Below are 20661 nucleotides of genomic sequence, written 5' to 3' on the forward strand. Positions count from 1 at the left end.
ACCTAAATTTACCACTAACATGAAGCCCAATATGTCACGAAAAAACAATCTCAGAATCGCTAGGATCCGTTGAAGCGTTCCTGAGTTATTACCTCATAAAGGGACACTGGTCAGAATTGCAAAAAACGGCAAGGTCATTAAGGCCAAAATAGGCTGGATCATGAAGGGGTTAAGGTGGTGGAAGAGGAGAGTCCACTTGCATGTGCTCCAGTGGATGACTCTTTCTCGCCCTTATCTATGAGGCATTCTTCTATGCCACAGCCAAACAAAGGGAGTTGACTAGCCCATCTAGTAGCAGAAGTCATTAGACACAGGATCCTGTCTAGCGGAACTAGCTGACAATAAACCGCCTAGCTATCTGACTACTTGCAGGAGCGCTCTCTTTGCACTGCTACACTGACAAATGGCACAAAAACAACATGTCTGATTTTTATATGTAGCGGGACATGTGACTGACTGCCAGTGACAGAAGCCCTTGTGTCAGGACATTGTGGACGGCTTCTGCATCCTAATTGACTACCATAATCTACACACATTTAGTTAATTAAAAAAAAGTACAGTACACTGCTACTCTGACCCTTTCCCCCACCACCTCCCCTCAACCCCCCCCCTTCCAATCATTATATAGCACCACTATCTTAACCAAAGTACTAACAAAAGCATTAGTGGAATATCAATCATTTATCGAACATTCGCCAAATTTTGAGGAAAATGCTTGGGAATCCAAATGTGCAACATTTGTGCCGAATTTGAGATTGGCAAAAGTATTCACTCATCTCCATAAATTATAGTGGGCATTCGTTCTATCCATGAAAAACATGGCTAGAACCAGTACATGAACAACGAACATCTGAATGAGACCTTAGGGTGTATGATATAATGAAGAGAAGATGGCAATTAAAAGATAGCACACATCCTTTTTTATTACATCGTATGCCAGTAATATCAATATTATGGAATATATAAGGACAAATATTAAAAAATGATTGGTAAATGTGTTAATTTAATTTGAAACAATCCTATTTCAATAAGTCTTTTTTCCCCTTAGAATAGCATGAGCACAATATTTCCCCTTCTCAAATTTTTAAGCTTAAATGGTTTGCCATTAAAGTAAAAGGATATACATTTTCCTGAAAGATCTCCATACCTGTTCATGGGCTTGCATAGCAGCTCAGTCCTTTTCACTTGCATACGAATGAGCGGCAATACCAGATAGTCTATGGCCAGATGTTGCTACTTGGAAGAGGGAGAAGTGTGTTTTTCGGGATGGGGTTGCCATGTCCTATACATTTCATACATTCCACAATATCCGAATTTCGTTGGCAATTTAATCGTAGAAATGCTAATTTGAAGCTAGTTTTACTTTTTTCCTTTGGTCGGATAATCCGGTGCATATCCTTCCCATTGCACATTTTCCAAGTCCCAAGTAGCTCGCCACTTATGTAGAATATGTATTTTTACCAATCTAGACTAAAGAAGTTAGAATGCATGCTAAAACATCAATATTGTTATGTTATAAGTTTGCATTTGGAAAAAATTATATATAATAAAAAATATAAAAACACAACACAAACATTATTTACCTAAAGTGATTCTAAAAACTATTCAACTGGCATGGTTTGTCATGGTGCCAGGAGGTGTTACCTTTGATAGGGCTAAATCCTAAAGTTATTACTCATTTAGCTCTGCCTTTACATGAACAGAATATTCTGTCTGATAAAAACCTGGGCAATGGCATGCCTTTCTATTACACTTAGAAATATTCACCTTGACACATCGAGAAAGTAATAGATCAACAAAAAACTAATCCCTACTGATCTAGAGCCTGTTTCCAGATACCAAAGAGAAAGGCTCTGCAGGCTATGTGTAGAAGAACTGATTAGTCTTTCTGCAGTCAAGGGAACCAATTATATTTCCATTGCGATTTTCAAATGTTCATTTCAGTTTTATGTAAAATTCTGTACAACCAAAACTCATTTGAAAAGAGGAAAGTCTTTAAAAGTGCAGGATCATATCTTAAAAAACTGTACACAGCACAAAAATCATCAGGGTCAATCCAAAAACAGTTAAACCCCTATGATGCAATGTTGACCCCGCAGAGTTCATGGCAACAAGATCTGGCTCTGAAAAGGAAAAAAATAAAAATAAGTTAAGTTGCAAAGACCATATATGCATACCAGTAGCAAACAGTCAGTCTACTTTTGCACATTTACATGGCTCAGAAAAGAATAAAAGAATTCAACTACCAAAAACAAGGTAATACCCCTGTATTCCTCTGCTGGGATGAATAGTGGTTATGTCCTATTGTTATGAAACTGATTCTTTAGTGTTTTTGCAGGACCTCATGTATACAAATGCAAATATACAGGAGGATGGTCAAAGCAAACATGCACTTTAGCATTAACATTAAATTGCCTACAGTATTAAATGGCTCGTACAAGGGAAAAAAAAAAAAACAAAAAAAACCATGGAATCTTTTCTAATCTTTAAAGCTTCATTAATTATGTATATTTAATGATTTTTTTTTAATTATAAAATTGCATCTATGAACTAGAATTCTATTTTTCAAATCATGAAAGATACATTTAAAAAAAAAAAAAAAAAAAAAATTTAAAAGTCCTATCCATTCCTTACCAATTGGGATTTTTCAGCCAAGCACTTCCCATAGATATGACCAATCATTTTTGGGGTGAGCTGAAAGCCCACAAATTTTTCTACATGTGAATACATTTCTTCTGGAGTTTATAGAAAGGTCTACCAATACACTAATGGTTCGTTCAGATGGCCGTACGATAACTTGGGCCAGTCACATCTGAAAATTGTGGACTTGACCAAGCAAGTTTGCCACTCTGTGTATTCGACAAGTGGAGCTGCTTGCCATTTACATGCACTAATCTCAATAAATCAGGCCAGAGTAGTTTATGCTGCTATTTTTTGTGATGTGAAGAATCGGTCTTGTGCAATGACACATTGACTACAATGGGTTCATGTGCTCTCTGTGGTGCTTATCTGAATGAGCCCTAAAATTTACAGGGCCCTGGTCAAATCATCAGTATTCCATGGCCACCAAACGGGAACTCTATAAACCACCTCCTACCTGCTATAATCCCCAGTGCCTCTTTTGGTTTGTAGGCCCGATACAGCATCAGAAGATAAGCCGGAAATGCCAGCAGGTAGCAGTTAGTTTACAGGGCTCCTGTCTCGCAGCCACAGAATACTGTTGTGGCCACTGGATCTGGAAACTGCAATTCGATTAGCTCTAATAATACAAGTAATTATGTGAGAATTATTTAACAGTTGGATTAAAAATATCTCCTTACTTTATTCATGAACACTTAAGAGTTTTTACCTACCACATTCTGCTGAAGGGTTCAAGCAGTGAAGTTCTCCCAAGAAACATCTACACAAAGAACATCCTTGGACTACCCATTCTCCATTGAGGATACCACCATGACAATCTCTTTAACCCCTTCACCCCAAAGCCTGTTTTCACCTAAGTGACACGGCCAATTTTTACAATTCTGACCACTGTCACTTTATGAGGTCATAACTCTGAAACGCTTCAACGGATCCTGGTGATTCTGAGATTGTTTTCTCGTGACATATTGTACTTTATGATAGTGGTAAAACTTCTTCGATATGACTTGCATTTATTTGTGAAAAAAACAGAAATTTGTCGAAAATTATGAAAATTTAGCAATTTTCAAATTTTTCGTTTTTATGCCCTTAAATTAGAGAGTTATATCACATAATATAGTTAATAAACAACATTTCCCACATGTCTGCTTTACATCAGCACAATTTTGGAAACATAATTTTTTTTTGTTAGGGAGTTATAAGGGTTAAAAGTTGACCAGCGATTTCTCATTTTTGCAACAAAATTTGCAAAACCATTTTTTTTACGGACCACCTCACACTTGAAGGGACTTTGAGGGGTCTATATGACAGAAAATGTCCAAAAGTGACACCATTCTAAAAACTGCACCCCTCAAGGTACTCTAAACCACATTCAAAAAGTTTATTAACCCTTCAGGTGCTTCACAGGAATTTTTGGAATGTTTAAAAAAAATTGAATATTTAACTTTTTTTTTCACAAAATTTTTACTTCAGATCCAATTTGTTTTATTTTACCAAGGGTAACAGGAGAAATTGGACCAAAAAAGTCGTTGTACAATTTGTCCTGAGTACGCCGATACCCCACATGTTGGGGTAAACCATTGATTGGGCACATGGCAGAGCTCGGAAGGGAAGGAGCGCCATTTGACTTTTCAATGCAAGATTTGCTGGAATTGAGATCGGAGCCCATGTCGCGATTGGAGAGCCCCTGACGTGCCTAAACAGTGGAAACCCCCACAAGTGACACCATTTTGGAAAGTAGACCCTCTAAGGAACTAATCTAGATGTGTGGTGAGCACTTTGAACCTCCAAGTGCTTCACAGAAGTTTATAATGTAGAGCCGTAAAAAAAATTAATATTAATTTTCACAAAAAATGATCTTTTTGCCCCAAATTTTTTATTTTCCCAAGGGTAGCAGGATAAATTGGATGCCAAAAGTTGTTGTGCAATTTGTCCTGAGTACGCTGATACTTCATATATGGGGATAAACCACTGTTTGGGCGCATGGCAGAGCTCGGAAGGGAAGGAGCGCCATTTGACTTTTCAATGCAAAATTGGCTGGAATTGAGATCGGAACCCATGTAGTGTTTGGAGAGCCCCTGACGTGCCTAAACAGTGGAAACCCCCACAAGTGACACCATTTTGGAAAGAAGACCCCCTAAGGAACTTATCTAGATGTGTGGTGAGCACTTTGAACCTCCAAGTGCTTCACAGAAGTTTATAATGTAGAGCCGTAAAAAAAAATTAATATTAATTTTCACAAAAAATGATCTTTTTTCCCCAAATTTTTTATTTTCCCAAGGGTAGCAGGATAAATTGGATGCCAAAAGTTGTTGTGCAATTTGTCCTGAGTACGCTGATACTTCATATATGGGGATAAACCACTGTTTGGGCGCATGGCAGAGCTCGGAAGGGAAGGAGCGCCATTTGACTTTTCAATGCAAAATTGGCTGGAATTGAGATCGGAACCCATGTCGTGTTTGGAGAGCCCCTGACGTGCCTAAACAGTGGAAACCCCCACAAGTGACACCATTTTGGAAAGAAGACCCCCTAAGGAACTTATCTAGATGTGTGGTGAGCACTTTGAACCTCCAAGTGCTTCACAGAAGTTTATAATGTAGAGCCGTAAAAAAAAATTAATATTAATTTTCACAAAAAATGATCTTTTTGCCCCAAATTTTTTATTTTCCCAAGGGTAGCAGGATAAATTGGATGCCAAAAGTTGTTGTGCAATTTGTCCTGAGTACGCTGATACTTCATATATGGGGATAAACCACTGTTTGGGCGCATGGCAGAGCTTGGAAGGGAAGGAGCGCCATTTGACTTTTCAATGCAAAATTGGCTGGAATTGAGATCGGAACCCATGTCGTGTTTGGAGAGCCCCTGACGTGCCTAAACAGTGGAAACCCCCACAAGTGACACCATTTTGGAAAGAAGACCCCCTAAGGAACTTATTTAGATGTGTGGTGAGCACTTTTAACCCCCAGTTGTTTCACTAAAGTTTAGAATGTAGCGCTGTGAAAATCAAAAAATCATTTTTTCTTTCCACAAAATGATGTTTTAGCCCGCAATTTTTTTCCCCCAAGGGTAACAGGAGAAATTGGACCACAAAAGTTATTGTCCAATTTGTCCTGAGTACGCTGATACCCCATACATTGGGGGGAACCACTGTTTGGGCGCACGGCAGAGCTCGGAAGGGAAGGAGCGCCGTTTGAAATGCAGACTTAGATGGATTGGTCTGCAGGTGTCATGTTGCATTTGCAGAGCCCCTGATGTACCTAAACAGTAGAAACCCCCCACAAGTGACCCCATATTGGAAACTAGACCCCCCACGGAACTTATCTAGATGTGTTGTGAGAACTTTGAACCCCCAAGTGCTTCACTACAGTTTATAACGCAGAGCCGCGAAAATAAAAAATATATTTTTTTCCACGAAAATTATATTTTAGCCCCCATGTTTTTATTTTTCCAAGGATAAGGCTGGTTTCACACTTGCGTTTTTTTAAAAAACGCATGTGTGAAAAAACGCATGTAATCGCGGTAAAACGCATGCGTTTTTTTAGACGCATGCGTTTTTATAGAAAAACACAAGAAAACAAGAAAAAACCAAAAAACCCTAACCCTACCCCTAACCCTACCCCTACCCCTAACCTGAAATACGTGGCACTGAAATACGTGGCACTGAAATACGTTTATATACGTATATACGTATATACGTATATAAGTGCCACGATATTTCAGTGGCCACGTATATAAGTGCCACGTATATAAGTGCCACGTATATAAGTGCCACGTATATAAGTGCCACGTATATAAGTGCCACGTATATAAGTGCCACGTATATAAGTGCCACGTATATAAGTGCCACGTATTTCATGTACATGCCACGATATTTAAGTGCCACGTATTTAAGTGCCACGTATTTAAGTGCCACGTATTTAAGTGCCACGTATTTAAGTGCCACGTATTTAAGTGCCACGTATTTAAGTGCCACGTATTTCACGTAAATGCCACGATATTTCAGTGCCACGTATTTCACTGAAATACCGTGGCACTTAAATACGTGGCACTGAAATATCGTGGCACTGAAATATCGTGGCACTGAAATATCGTGGCACTGAAATATCGTGGCACTGAAATATCGTGGCACTGAAATATCGTGGCACTGAAATACGTGGCACTGAAATACGTGGCACTGAAATACGTGGCACTATGACTGTCAGAAAATGTTCATTAAACGGTTAGGGATGAGTTTAGGGGTAGGGTTAGGGTTTGGATCCCTTTATCACCTTGATGGTGGTGGGTGACTTTTCAGTGTGTTCTGTTTTTTTTCTATAAAAACGCATGCGTTTTTAACGCAAACAAACGCGTTGAGATCGGACGCCATGTCGCGTTTGGAAAGCCCCTGATGTGCCTAAACAGTGAAAACTCCCCAATTCTAACTGAAACCCTAACCCCAACCCTAACCCTAGTCCTAACCCTAGCGCTACTTTCACACTAGCGTTTTTTTGCATACGTCGCAATGCGTCGTTTTGGCGAAAAAACGCATCCTGCAAAGTCATCTGCAGGATGCGTTTTTTCCCCATAGACTAACATTAGCGACGTATTGACACACGTCGCAAGCGTCGTGCGACGGTTGCGTCGTGTTGTGGCGGACAGCCGGCAGCAACAAACGTTACATGTAACTTTTTTTGTGCCGACGGTCCACCATTTCCGACCGCGCATGCGCGGCTGGAACTCCGCCCCCACCTCCCCGCACCTCACAATGGGGCAGCGGATGCGTGGAAAAACAGCATCCGCTGCCCCCGTTGTGCGGCGCTTGCACAGTATGCGTCGGTATGTCGGGCCGACGCAGCGCGACGGCCCCGTACCGACGCTAGTGTGAAAGTAGCCTAACGGGAAAATGGAAATAAATATATTTTTTAAAATTTTATTATTTTTCCTAACTAAGGGGGTGATGAAGGGGGATTTGATTTACTTATATAGCGTTTTTTGGGCGGATTTTTATGGTTGGCAGCCGTCACACACTAAAAGACGCTTTTTATTGCAAACAATAGTTTTTGCATCACCACATTTTGAGAGCTATAATTTTTCCATATTTTGGTCCACAGAGTCATGTGAGATCTTGTTTTTTGCTGGTACCATTTTCGGGTACATGACATTTTTTGATCGCTTTTTATTCCGATTTTTGGGAGGCGGAATGAACAAAAACCAGCAATTCCTGAAATTCTTTTAGGGGGGGCGTTTATACCGTTCCGCGTTTGGTAAAAAGGATAAAGCAGTTTTATTCTTCGGGTCAGTACGATTACAGCGATACCTCATTTATATAATTTTTTATGTTTTGGCGCTTTTACACAATAAAAACTATTTTATATAAAAAAATAATTGTTTTTGCATCGCTTTATTCTGAGAGCTATAACTTTTTTATTTTTCTGCTGATGATGCTGTATGGCGGCTTTTTTTTTGCGGGACAAGATGACGTTTTCAGCGGTACCATGGTTATTTATATCCGTCTTTTTGATCGCGTGTTATTCCACTTTTTGTTTGGCGGTATGAGAATAAAGCGTTGTTTTTTGCCTCGTTTTTTTTTTTTTTTTTTTTACGGTGTTCACTGAAGGGGTTAACTAGTGATATAGTTTTATAGGTGGGGTTGTTACGGACGCGGCGATACTAAATATGTGTACTTTTATTGTGTGGTGTTTTTTTATTTAGATAAAGAAATGTATTTATGGGAATATATTTTTTTTTTTTTTCTTTATTTAGGATTTTTTTTTTTTTTTTTACACATTTGGAAAAATTTTTTTTTTACTTTTTTACTTTGTCCCAGGAGGGGACATCACAGATCGGTGATCAGACCGTGTGCATAGCACTCGGTCTGATCACCAATGTGACAGGCACGTAACAGAGGCTTGCCGGCGCCTGCTATGAGGATTCTCAGCAGACGCCGGCAAGCAGGGTCATCTTATGACCCGGAAGGAGTCCCGCAGCCATCTTGGATCCGGGGACTCCTTCCAGGTCACCGGAGCAGCGCGATCTCATCGCGCTGCTCCGGTGGGAGAGCGCAGGGAGCCCCCGTCCTTGCGCGATCCCCCTCTATGCCGCTGTCACTATTGACAGCGGCATCAGAGGGGTTAAATGCCCGCGATCGGCGACAGCGCCGATCGTGGGCATTGCTGCGGGGTGTCAGCTGTCATATACAGCTGACACCCGCACCCGATCACCGCGGCGCTCAGCGTGAGACCGCGGTGATCGGGGCGCCGTACTAGTACTGCGGCTGGCACTAATGCAGTGCCGGCAGCGCCGTACTAGTACGGCGCATGTCACGAAGGGGTTAAAAATAAACATTTTAGCTCACTTTTTTGTTATTGTAGTGATCAACATTACCAACATCGCAGTTTAGATTAGAGACTTTAAATACCTGTTAGTATTAGGGCAATGCCAGGCTAGTGCTTCATTAGGTCAAATGAGATTTAAAGGGGCTGTTCATTACTTGGACATCCCCTTTTGAATTCCTTTGCTTGGCCCCAGTAAAATAGCACTTATATACATCACAGGTGAAGTTCCAGCTTTGTCAGCACTTGTTGTTCCTGGGATCCCGACCAGCATGGGCTTCATTCTCCCCTCCTAAGGACGTAATTGACATGGGAGAAAGTAAGAGGACAGCAGCAGCTCTCACTTGCTCCAGATGTCTTGATTTGTCTGAAGGAGGTCAAAGTTAAAGGAACTCTGTCACCTGAATTTGGAGGGAACAATTTTCAGTCATAAGGGCGGGGTTTTCGGGTGTTTGATTCACCCTTTCCTTACTCAGGCGTATACTATGGAGGACAGAGAATGAACTTCAATCCAATATTGCAGCCAGCGGGTAAGGAAAGGGTGAATCAAACACCCGAAAACCCCGCCCATATGACTGAAAATTGTTCCCTCCAAATTCAGGTGACAGAGTCCCTTTAAGCAGCACTGATTGTGTCACGCGATCCTTGTGGCCAATGTCATGCAATCTCTGGGAGAGCCAGTGCTGACACCTCTGTTATTTTACTGGGGCAAACATAGGGATTCTGAAGGGGGTTGTCTGAGTAGTGAACGGCCACTTTAACAATTTATATAAAAATGTACTGATGGGTCAGAGGTCATAAACAATCTGGTTTTTATGAATGATTAATTTTTAAAGTCTGGATTTTGAAACATTTATATGGACTAGGGATTCTGTTTGAATTTGTCTAACAACATTTACAACGAAGATATCTGATCCATTTGATGACAACTTAGGAAAATAACTGATAACTTCAAATCTATCTTTCCACAATTACATTTTTTCATATGCTAAGTCTAAACACAGCTACTTACTGAGGCCACTTTTCATATTCACAGTAACGTTCACGGTACTTCTTAGGACAGATGCAAAGTGTCCCCAGAAAACAAGTTCCTCCATTATAACAACACTTCTTGTTTAATTTGTTACCTATTGGGAGAAATGTAATAAGAGTAAGAATTAGTAAGTGGTTTCCCTTTGGAAGTGTATTAATCATATTGTATGCACACCCTTAAACACAATAAATAAAGCGAAGCAAAACTTGAAGCCGCCTACCGCCAAACATAAATATGTAGGTACACTTACCTTCAATAGTGCCTTTGAAGGCTATTTTATTGACGTGTGTGCCTGGACTTTCCGGGGTTGCACTGCGCATAGGCTGGTTTATATAAGAGCTAAGGTTTGACTGTGTGGAATTCAATTGATTGCAAAATAAACCTTCACATGATTTACCTGTGAGGAAAGGAGGAGGGGGGGGGGGTGAATATGGGATTTATTTGGTACTAACCTTATTGATCCATTTTAACTTCTAGAAGTAGACTATATTTACACATGACAGTTTGTGCGATATGTTCAATCTAAAAAATAGTTACAAAAATTAATGGATGTGAATACATTTTGATAGCTCACCCTCATAGCTGAGTTTTTTTTCCGTTTTGTACTGAGCAGTAATATGGCAGCCACAGGGGTGCATGAGCTTTCTACTGGACCTTCATAAGTTGTTATTTTCTTAGAGATTTTTTTGTTTTGATAAAAAAAAAAAAAAAAAAAAAAAAAAATTGTCGGCATGCTCTTTTGGACTACATGTCTAGGTAGCATTGTTTCTACAAGGAATACATTTCCATACATATGGCAGTGGCAGCCAATGGAGCCTGTACGATAGCATGAAGCTGCAAAGGCTCCTTGCACTAGGGAACTCTATGGACTTTGTGCAGATGCTTGGCAATGTACATACAGTTAGGTCCATATATATTTGGACAGAGACAACATTTTTCTAATTTTGGTTATAGACATTACCACAATGAATTTTAAACAAAACAATTCAGATGCAGTTGAAGTTCAGACTTTCAGCTTTCATTTGAGGGTATCCACATTAAAATTGGATGAAGGGTTTAGGAGTTTCAGCTCCTTAACATGTGCCACCCTGTTTTTAAAGGGACCAAAAGTAATTGGACAGATTCAATAATCTAATATATAAAGCTGAATGTGTGTGTGTGTGTGTATGTATGTATGTATGTATGTATGTCCGGGATTGGCATCTGAACCGTAGCAGCTACAGCCACAAAATTTTGCACAGTCACACGTCTGGACCCCGAGAGCGTCATAGGCTATGTTGTGAGGTGAAATTTTAACCCCGCGCTTTCCAATTCACCAAACAATTTTGCCCCTATCTACATAATGGGGAAAAAGTGAAAGGAAAAGTGTTGGAGGCGTCGCAGCTACAGGCACAAAATTTTGCACAGTCACACGTCTGGACCCTGAGAGCGTCAAAGCTATATTGTGAGGTGAAATTTTAACCCCGCGCTTTCCAAGTCACCAAACAATTTTGCCCCTATCTACATAATGGGGAAAAAATGAAAGGAAAAGTGTTGGAGGCAAATTAACAGCTGCCAGATGTGAACAAGGGGGACTTAAAGAATGACAGCGATGGCACCAAAGAGTATATACTGTACAGTTGCTAAGGTGGGGCCCCAACATGGGATAATCACACCACCACGGGGATATGAACACACACACAAAATGCGCCACACACTACCACGTGCTCGAACACATATACCACCCTCAGTGCACATTTCACCACACATACACCAACCTCGCCACATAAAAGTAGAAACACAAAAGTCGCCGCTCAAAACTCGCCACGCGCAAAACTCTCCACATGCAAAACTCGCCACACGTGCAAAACTCGCCACACGCAAAACTTGCACACGCAGAAAAATTGCCACACGCAGAAAAATTGCCACATGCACAAAAGTTGCAACACATGCAAAAGTTGCCTCACACAAAACTTGCACATACTCAAAAGGCACCACACATAAAACTCGCCACGCGCAAAACTCGCCATGCGCAAAACTTGCTGCACACAACTTGCTACACTAACCTGTCACATGCAACTCGACACACAAAAAGTTGCTACACGCATGTCGCCACACAAAACTCATCTCACAAAAGTCCCTACATGCATGTCGCCACACGCAACTCAACACACACAACTTGACACACGAAACTCGCCCTAAAACACACACAAGTCTGGTATCCTTCAAAAATAAAAATCTGATTAATAAGCAGACAAACTACAAGAGCAACAAATGTACCATATAGGAATCCGGCAGCTGTCAGTCACATGACCAGTCTATTATGTGTATGTGTGAGCTAATATATACTGCCAGGGGGTGGGCTTACTGTTGGCTGGGGATTTATCAGGCTGCCATTTTAGCTTACAAATACTGAGGTAAAAATACTGACCAAATAACGTGTGAACGAGGGCTAATACAGGAGGAGATGGCATACAGCTATATACTATATACAGGAGATGACACACAGGTATATACTATTTACAGGGGAGATGACACACAGGTATATACTATATACAGGAGGAGATGACACACAGATATATACTATATACAGGAGAGATGACACACAGGTATATACTATATAGAGGAGGAGATGACATACAGGTACATACTACATACAGGAGGAGATGACACACAGGTATATACTATATACAGGAGCAGATTACCTACAGGTATATAGTATATACAGGAGGAGATGACACAGGTATATGCTATGTATAGGAGGAGATGACATACAGGTATATACTATATACAGGAGATGACACACAGATATATACTATATATAGGTGAGATGACACACAGGTATATACTATATACAGGAGATTACATACAGGTATATCTAATATATAAAGCTGAATGTGTGTATGTATGTATGTGTGTATGTCCGGGATTGGCATCTGTACCGTCGCAGCTACAGCCACAAAATTTTGCACAGTCACACGTCTGGACCCCAAGAGCGTCATAGGCTATGTTGTGAGGTGAAATTTTAACCCCGCGCGTTCCAATTCACCAAACAATTTTGCTCCTATCTACATAATGGGGAAAAAGTGAAGGGAAAAGTGTTGGAGGAAAATTGACAGCTGCCAGATGTGAACAATGAGGACTTAAAGAATGAGAGCGATGGCGACAAAGAGTATATACCGTACAGTTGCTAAGGTGGGGCCCCGACATGGGATACTCACCACACACGGGGATATGAACACAAACACAAAATGCGCCACACACTACCACGTGCTTGAACACATATACCACCCTCAGCACACATTTCACCACACACACACACCAACCTCGCCACATAAAAGTCGAAACACAAAAGTCACCACTCAAAACTCGCTACATGCAAAACTCGCCATATGCAAAACTAGGCTCACGCAAAACTCGCCACACGTGCAAAACTCACCTCATGGAAAACTCACCTCATGCAAAACTTGCACACACAGAAAAATTGCCACATGTACAAAAGTTGCACCACATGCAAAAGTTGCCTCACACAAAACTTGCACATACTCAAAATGCACCACACATAAAACTCGCCACGCGCAAAACTCGCCATGCACAAATCTTGCTGCACACAACTTGCTACACTAACCTGTCACATGCAACTCAACACACAAAATGTTGCTACACGCATGTCGCCACACAAAACTCATCTCACAAAAGTCGCTACATGCATGTCGCCACACGCAACTCAACACACACAACTTGACACATAAAACTCGCCCTAAAACACACACAAGTCTGGTATTGTCCTTCAAAAATAAAAATCTGATTAATAAGCAAACTACAAGAGCAACAAATGTACCATATAGGAAATACGGCAGCTGTCAGTCACATGACCTGTCTATTATGTGTATGTGTGAGCTAATATATACTGCCAGGGGGGAGGGCTTCCTGTTGGCTGGGGATTTATCAGGCTGCCAATAGCAACCAATCACAGCTCAGCTTCTATTTTGCTACAGTTAATTAACCTGAGCTCTGATTGGTTAATATAGGCAACAAAGACATTCTCAGTATAACAAAGCTAATATATGTTGTGAAATGCTTCTATTTGCTTAGTTTTTGCCTTTTAATAATTACATTTCTATCTATTTGTTTTGTGGTTTTTGTGTGCAGAATAAATTTTTGTTAACACATTCTATTTTGCTAACAGCAGTCATTAACCCGGGCGAAGCCGGGTAGTACAGCTAGTTTTAAATAAAATGTTAATTTTTAGTACTTGGTTGAAAACCCTTTGTTGGCAATGACGGCCTGAAGTCTTGAACTCATGGACATCACCAGATGCTGTGTTTCCTCCTTTTTGATGCTCTGCCAGGGCTTCACTGTGGTGGTTTTCAGTTGCTGTTTGTTTGTGGGCCTTTCTGTCTGAAGTTTAGTCTTTAACAAGTGAAATGCATGCTCAATTGGGTTAAGATCAGGTGACTGACTTGGCCATTCAAGAATATTCCACTTCTTTGCTTTAATAAACTCCTGGGTTGCTTTGGCTTTATGTTTTGGGTCATTGTCCATCTGTAGTATGAAACGACGACCAATCAGTTTGGCTGCATTTGGCTGGATCTGAGCACACAGTATGGCTCTGAATACCTCAGAATTCATTCGGCTGCTTCTGTCCTGTGTCACATCATCAATAAACACTAGTGACCCAGTGCCACTGGCAGCCATGCATGCCCAAGACATCACACTGCCTCTGCCGTGTTTTACAGATGATGTGGTATGCTTTGGATCATGAGCTGTACCACGCCTTCGCCATACTTTTCTCTTTCCATCATTCTGGTAGAGGTTGATCTTGGTTTCATCTGTCCAAAGAATGTTCTTCCAGAACTATGCTGGCTTTTTTAGATATTTTTTTTTAGCAAAGTCCAGTCTAGCCTTTTGATTCTTGATGCTTATGAGTGGCTTGCACCGTGCAGTGAAGCCTATGTATTTACTTTCATCCCAGACACAGCTTTGAAGCATATAACCACACAAGGTAATGATAAAAATTATATACCTTTATTAATATTCATTAAAAAGTACACAAAAAACAGTGCCAAGTCATTTGTTGACTAACAATAATTTGAACAAAACCAGAGTACATATAATGAGGAAAAATGGGTGCACCCACTAAAATGTGCTGCACTATGGAAGCAGCATGGGTCCTTGGATGGAGGGTATCAGAAGACTCATATAAATCAGTAATATTCTAAAGTGCTTAGTGCATAAAGTGCCAACAAGATTGAAGCTACCTTATTGTAAGGTGAGCACATCAATACCCCATCAAGAAACAATGTTCCCATCAAAAGTCCTTACCCATGCCTGAGTCCACGTGCACGCACCCGCGCCCCAACGCGCGTTTCGCCCTCGGCTTCCTCGACGTATTTACTTTCATGCAGTCTTCTCTTTATGGTAGATTTGGATATTGATACGCCGACCTCCTGGAGAGTGTTGGTCACTTGGTTGGCTGTTGTGAAGGGGTTTCTCTTCACCATGGAGATTATTCTGTGATCATCCACCACTGTTGTCTTCTGTGGGTGCCCAGGTCTTTTTGCATTGATGAGTTCACCAGTGCTTTCTTTCTTTCTCAGGATGTACCAAACTGTAGATTTTGCCACTCCTAATATTGTAGCAATTTATCGGATGGGTTTTTTCTGTTTTCGCAGCTTAAGGATGGCTTGTTTCACCTGCATGGAGAGCTCCGTTGACCGCATGTTTACTTCACAGCAAAACCTTCCAAATGCAAGTACCACACCTCAAATCAACTCCAGGCCTTTTATCTGCTTAATTGAGAATGACATAACGAAGGGATTACCCACACCTGTCCATGAAATAGCCTTGGAGTCAATTGTCCAATTACTTTTGGTCCCTTTAAAAACAGGATGGCACATGTTAAGGAGCTGAAACTCCTAAACCCTTCATCCAATTTTAATGTGGATACCCTCAAATGAAAGCTGAAAGTCTGAACTTCAACTGCATCTGAATTGTTTTGTTTAAAATTCATTGTGGTAATGTCTATAACCAAAATTAGAAAAATGTTGTCTCTGTCCAAATATATATGGACCTAACTGTAGGTCCTAAGGATTTAAGAAATAACACAATTTTTTTTTCTAACAACCTCCAACTGCCAGCATTCTCAGACTTTATTTTTTATTTATTATTTTTTTTTATACCAATTTAATAAAAAAAATAATAATATATAAATCAAAAGGTACTGTCAGCGTTTAGGTCCATTATCCAACAGCTATACATACAGCAAATACATGCTATAAAACAAAAGGCATACCGACATCATGTCAATTATAATAATTGTCAACAGAATTCTCACCAGGAGCTTTATTACATACTGTAATTCAAAGGATCAATGTGAAAGCAAAAACCCATTCTGGAACATGCCTGATCGGATGTCAATACTTAAGTTTTCAGTTGTGCACAATGGGAACTCATGATCTAATTGAGCACTGAACATATAGGTGATAAGTACTGTATATTTCAGTATTATTAAGCTTGCTGGAAGAATCATTCATACTTTGTGGTTCTAATGATTCAGTTACCATTTTTCCTGCATAAAGTTTCCAATTGTTCAATTCCAAGGTTCAAATAGCAGGGTTCGTGTGCACAGCAGAGAGATTTGTGTAAAATGGTGTCCCTGGGTCTGTATTTGATCCTAGAGATGACCAATTTAATTTGCGTTGTCCTGGTCCGGTGTCCAGTCTGGTTCTGTATGGCAGTCGCTCTTCGCTTCTGCTCTCACCATCCTTGGTTCTGTATCCTTGGTGACTCTGGACCTAATATGTCTTGCCAAGTTGCCACATCATGATGGTATGTGCTAGTGACTGAAGGGAAGACCAGCTGTCAAAGAGGAATGGTCTATAGACCGGACAAGTTCTGTGCAAAATTAATTTCTCATCTCCACATAGGACTTTTAGTCACCTCTGGAAGCAATGCTCTCCAGTGAAAAAAAAATACCTCTGCTATCCAGCATTCCTCCATTTCTTTTCTTAAAAAAATTGTCATCTAGATGTACAGTAGAAGGCCACTGCAAGCTTTGCGAGCAGTATTAAGTGATTGTACAATATGGATCTGGAATATGAAACTCTGCATGGGGCACAAAAGATGATTGGGATTAGTTTAGGTTCTTGCAATGTTTTTGGCAAAAGTTGTTAAAATCCTAATACCATATGTTTAGCTAGACATATAGTAGCCCTAACATACACAAGGAAGGGCCCGCAGAGCTTTACCGAAGTTAAGACTCAGGTATCTAAATTTTAGCAAAAGAGTACCTGTTCAAAGTAATATACCGTAATAAGTGCTTTACTTACTGTAGGAAAACAGGATGAAATACTCGGCAGACACAATGATGCTAATCAGAAACCTGTAACAAAATAGTTTTAAGTATTTTTGTTGAAAAAAAACGTTTAAAGTAACTAGCAAGAGTTGACATGAAGTAGCCCTTAACCATAGACTAGAACCAACTTAAAACTAATATGGTAAAGGTTTCCTCTGCACTTCTTTTTGGGATTCACTGCTGGTTCTTGGCAACTACAAGCTCATTAAAATTGCACAATGTGAATGAAGCCCTACGTTTCCTATTTATTAACTGGTTCTACTAACCCTTTAAGTTAAAAAATCATCCCATGATGTATAGACACTTGTGAGAATCAACCATCTGATAAATGCAGGAAATGATGGATCTGCTACAGTTTCCTACTGCTGAAATGATATGTGATCATTTTTACCTTGCAGCTAAGATACACATGCATGTAATATATTCCTGACCTCTTGACTACCAGTTCGGCTGCATCTACAAGTATATAAAAAATTCCTTGAAGTACGAACATACCTGCTAAAGCTACCCATTTCTACAATACTTACCTTTTATATTGCTTTTCTCTCATGCTTGTGCAGTCAGTTTAGAATTAACTGTGTAAATGAAGGAAGCAACAGGTACCTGACCAAGGCTGACACAGACTGAGCTTCACCTTTACTAAAGCAGTTTAGTATTGGAAGTGGAAAGTGTAGCCACACCCCAAGGTGAAAGGCCTTTCTGGGTCATTACCATGTCTTTACTACTTCTCTTTTCTTCCTCCTCACCACTCCCAGACTTCTGTACATAGCAAGGTCACGTTCACACATTTACTATTTGTGAGTTTTTTACCTCAGTATTTGTAAGCCAAAACCAGGTGTGGTGCAATCAGAAGAAAAGTAAAATAGAAACATGTCACCACTTCTGTACTTATCACCCACTCCTGGTTTTCGTTTACAAAATCTGAGGTAAAAATAACTCAACACATACTGAACATGTGAACGTGGCCTCAAACTCCACTACTATGTGTTTTAAATCATGATATTCTGGTGGGTACATGAAAAACCCATGCATATTAAGGCCTTATTCAGACGTCTGTTTTTAACGTACATGTTCTACCTGTGGAATCAGTGAACAAATACAGATAACGCTCGGTTCCAATCTCCAGGTCATTTGAGTGCTGTCCATTTTTTGATTGTTTAACGGGTTGGAGAAGCTTGGAAATTTCTTTTGCATATCAGAAAAAAAGATGCCTTGCTGATGGGAAAATTTTCCCACAATCTTTATTTATTTACTAAGTTCATGTGCACAAAAAGAAGGTGTTTTCCAAATTACAGGTCATCTGAAATCTGCAGCAAAATCACATTGAGGGCTTGTTCACACCATCCTTTTTTTGCTGCGGATTTTTCAGGTCCTGATTTTGCAAAACCGCAGTGCAAAACCTGCGGTGGTTTTCACTGCGGTTTTCTATCCTTTTTCTACTGCGGATTCCACTGCGGGTTTCCAGCGGCATTTTCCTATTGGTGCAGGTGGAAACCCGCTGCGTAATCCGCAGAAAGAATTGACATGGTACTTCTTTTTTTCCGCAGAAAATCAGCGCGGATTTTCCAGCGGAAAAAAGGAACGTGGGAACAGCGTTTTTTTTTTCCATAGGGTAACATTGTACTGTACCCTGCATGGAAAAAGGATGCGGATCCGCAGCTGCAAATCCGCTGCGGATCCGCAGCAAAAACCGCATCGTGTGAACATAGCCTTATATTGTGTTTGCAGATTCCACCATTCGCAAAACAGTAGAATATATTTTGGGTGTTTTGTGATGTAAAGTGCATTCTGCAGATTGGATATTAGGCCAGATTCAGATGAGCGTATTTCATGATCCATATATGAAACGCAATGCCTAGGCTGACCTAGGGCCTACAGTGCTGAACTTACAGCCTTAGGCCCAGTTCACACATTGAGTATTTGGTGAGTTTTTTTTACCTCAGTATTTGTAAGCCAAAATCAGAAGTGGAACAATCATAGGAAACGTATAATGGAAACACGTCACCACTTCTGTATTTATCACCCACTCCTGGTTTTGGCTTACAGATACTGATGCAAAATACTGACTAAATACTGAGCAAATACTGAACGTATGAACATGGCCATAGGCCAATTCCACATGACCATATTTTTGGTTTAATTGCTGTCTGTGAAAAAACTGATAGCACTCAGACCAATGGCATTCAATTGGAAACCATATCTGCTGATGAAAAAAAATTGCAGCATTCAGGAATTTCTTCGATGTGTCGGATGAGGCTCACCTATTCAAGTTTATGGGTGCATAAAGAAAAATCGTATCCCATACGGATCAACCGTATAGCATCCGATTTTTATTGATATTTTGCAATTCTTAACATAGGGAACTATATTTTGTCTTGTAAATTTGAATAACTGCTCATGTATAAACGAATACTATGCAAATCCGTCCTTACCTGTAGCTTGTGTATGTTCAAATCCCACCAAGCACAACATCTGCAAGGAGTTTGTATGTTCTCCCCGTGTTCGCGTGGGTTTCCTCCGGGGTCTCTGATTTCCTCCCACATTACAAAGACATACTGATAGGGAATTTAGATTGTGAGCCCATCATTTACAGCGATTATAATGTGAGCAAAAGCGCTGTAAAGCACTGCGGAATATAAAAAAAAAATATATATATATAATATAAGATAGCATAATATATATATAAAAAATAAAGATTATTATTATTATATGGTGTATATATGTGCGATGATAAAGGTGCCCCCCCTTTTCTGTCTCATGCTTGTGCAGTGTCATTTTATATATTTGTATGTCATAATAAAAATTGTTTCTATATCTGTGGTATTGTGCTATTTATTGTATAACAGGTATGGTAGATTCTAGGTGTCAAAACAGATATTATTATTGAGGGCAGCATGGTGGCTCAGTGTTGCCCTTAAAAGTAATGCAACGCTATGGTACTGGGCTGCCACCAATGACAACATCTACATGGAATTTGTATTGTCTCTCCATGTTTGTGTGGGTTTCCTCTGGGTTCTCCGATTTCCTCCCACACTCCAGAGGCATGCTGATAGGGAATTTAGATTTTGAGCCACTGTGAGGGCAGTGATGAATATGTTGATGAATATGTTTGTAAAGTGCTGTGGAATAATGGTGGAGCTGTATAAGGCTTCTTTCACACTAGCGTCATGCACTGCACGTCGCTATGCGTCGTTTGGTTGCAAAAACGCATCCTGCAAAAGTGCTTGCAGGATGCGTTTTTTCACCATTGATTAGCATTAGCGTCGCATTGCGACGCTTTGCCACACGTCGCAACCGTCGTGTGACGGTTGCGCCGTGTTGTGGCGGACCATCGGCTGCAAATA

At 40.3% G+C, this 20661-nt stretch overlaps 1 protein-coding gene across 3 annotated transcripts; it reads right to left on the reverse strand.

Moving 5' to 3' along the window:
- Positions 1–899: 899 nt before the first annotated feature.
- LOC143794004 (cryptic protein-like) lies at positions 900–18109 on the reverse strand. Of its 3 annotated transcripts, XR_013220377.1 has the most exons (7): positions 17845–17972; positions 17292–17344; positions 10232–10378; positions 9961–10075; positions 9035–9240; positions 3354–3460; positions 901–2123 (listed from the first exon to the last, which is right to left on the reverse strand). XR_013220377.1 is itself a non-coding variant. In XM_077280912.1 (6 exons), exons 1-6 carry the CDS (start codon positions 17865–17867, stop codon positions 2017–2019), a joined length of 552 nt encoding a protein of 183 aa, XP_077137027.1. In that variant the 5' UTR covers positions 17868–18012; the 3' UTR covers positions 900–2016. The 3 variants fall into 3 exon arrangements, 2 of the variants coding, with proteins under 2 accessions (XP_077137027.1, XP_077137028.1); XM_077280912.1 differs by lacking the exon at positions 9035–9240 and having other exon boundaries at positions 900–2123; positions 17845–18012; XM_077280913.1 differs by lacking the exons at positions 3354–3460; positions 9035–9240 and having other exon boundaries at positions 900–2123; positions 17845–18109.
- Positions 18110–20661: the final 2552 nt, after the last annotated feature.

The sequence above is a fragment of the Ranitomeya variabilis genome, chromosome 1 (assembly GCF_051348905.1).
Source record: "Ranitomeya variabilis isolate aRanVar5 chromosome 1, aRanVar5.hap1, whole genome shotgun sequence".
Lineage (NCBI taxonomy): Eukaryota > Metazoa > Chordata > Amphibia > Anura > Dendrobatidae > Ranitomeya > Ranitomeya variabilis.

Coding starts and splice junctions, on each gene's coding strand:
- LOC143794004 (XM_077280912.1), bottom strand. CDS start 17,867: ATGAGAGAAAAGCAATATAAAAG. Junction 17,345..17,844: donor AGAGAAAAGCAATATAAAAG/GTAAGTATTGTA, acceptor ATTTTGTTACAG/GTTTCTGATTAGCATCATTG. Junction 3,461..9,960: donor GAATATGAAAAGTGGCCTCA/GTAAGTAGCTGT, acceptor AAGGGGTTAAAG/AGATTGTCATGGTGGTATCC.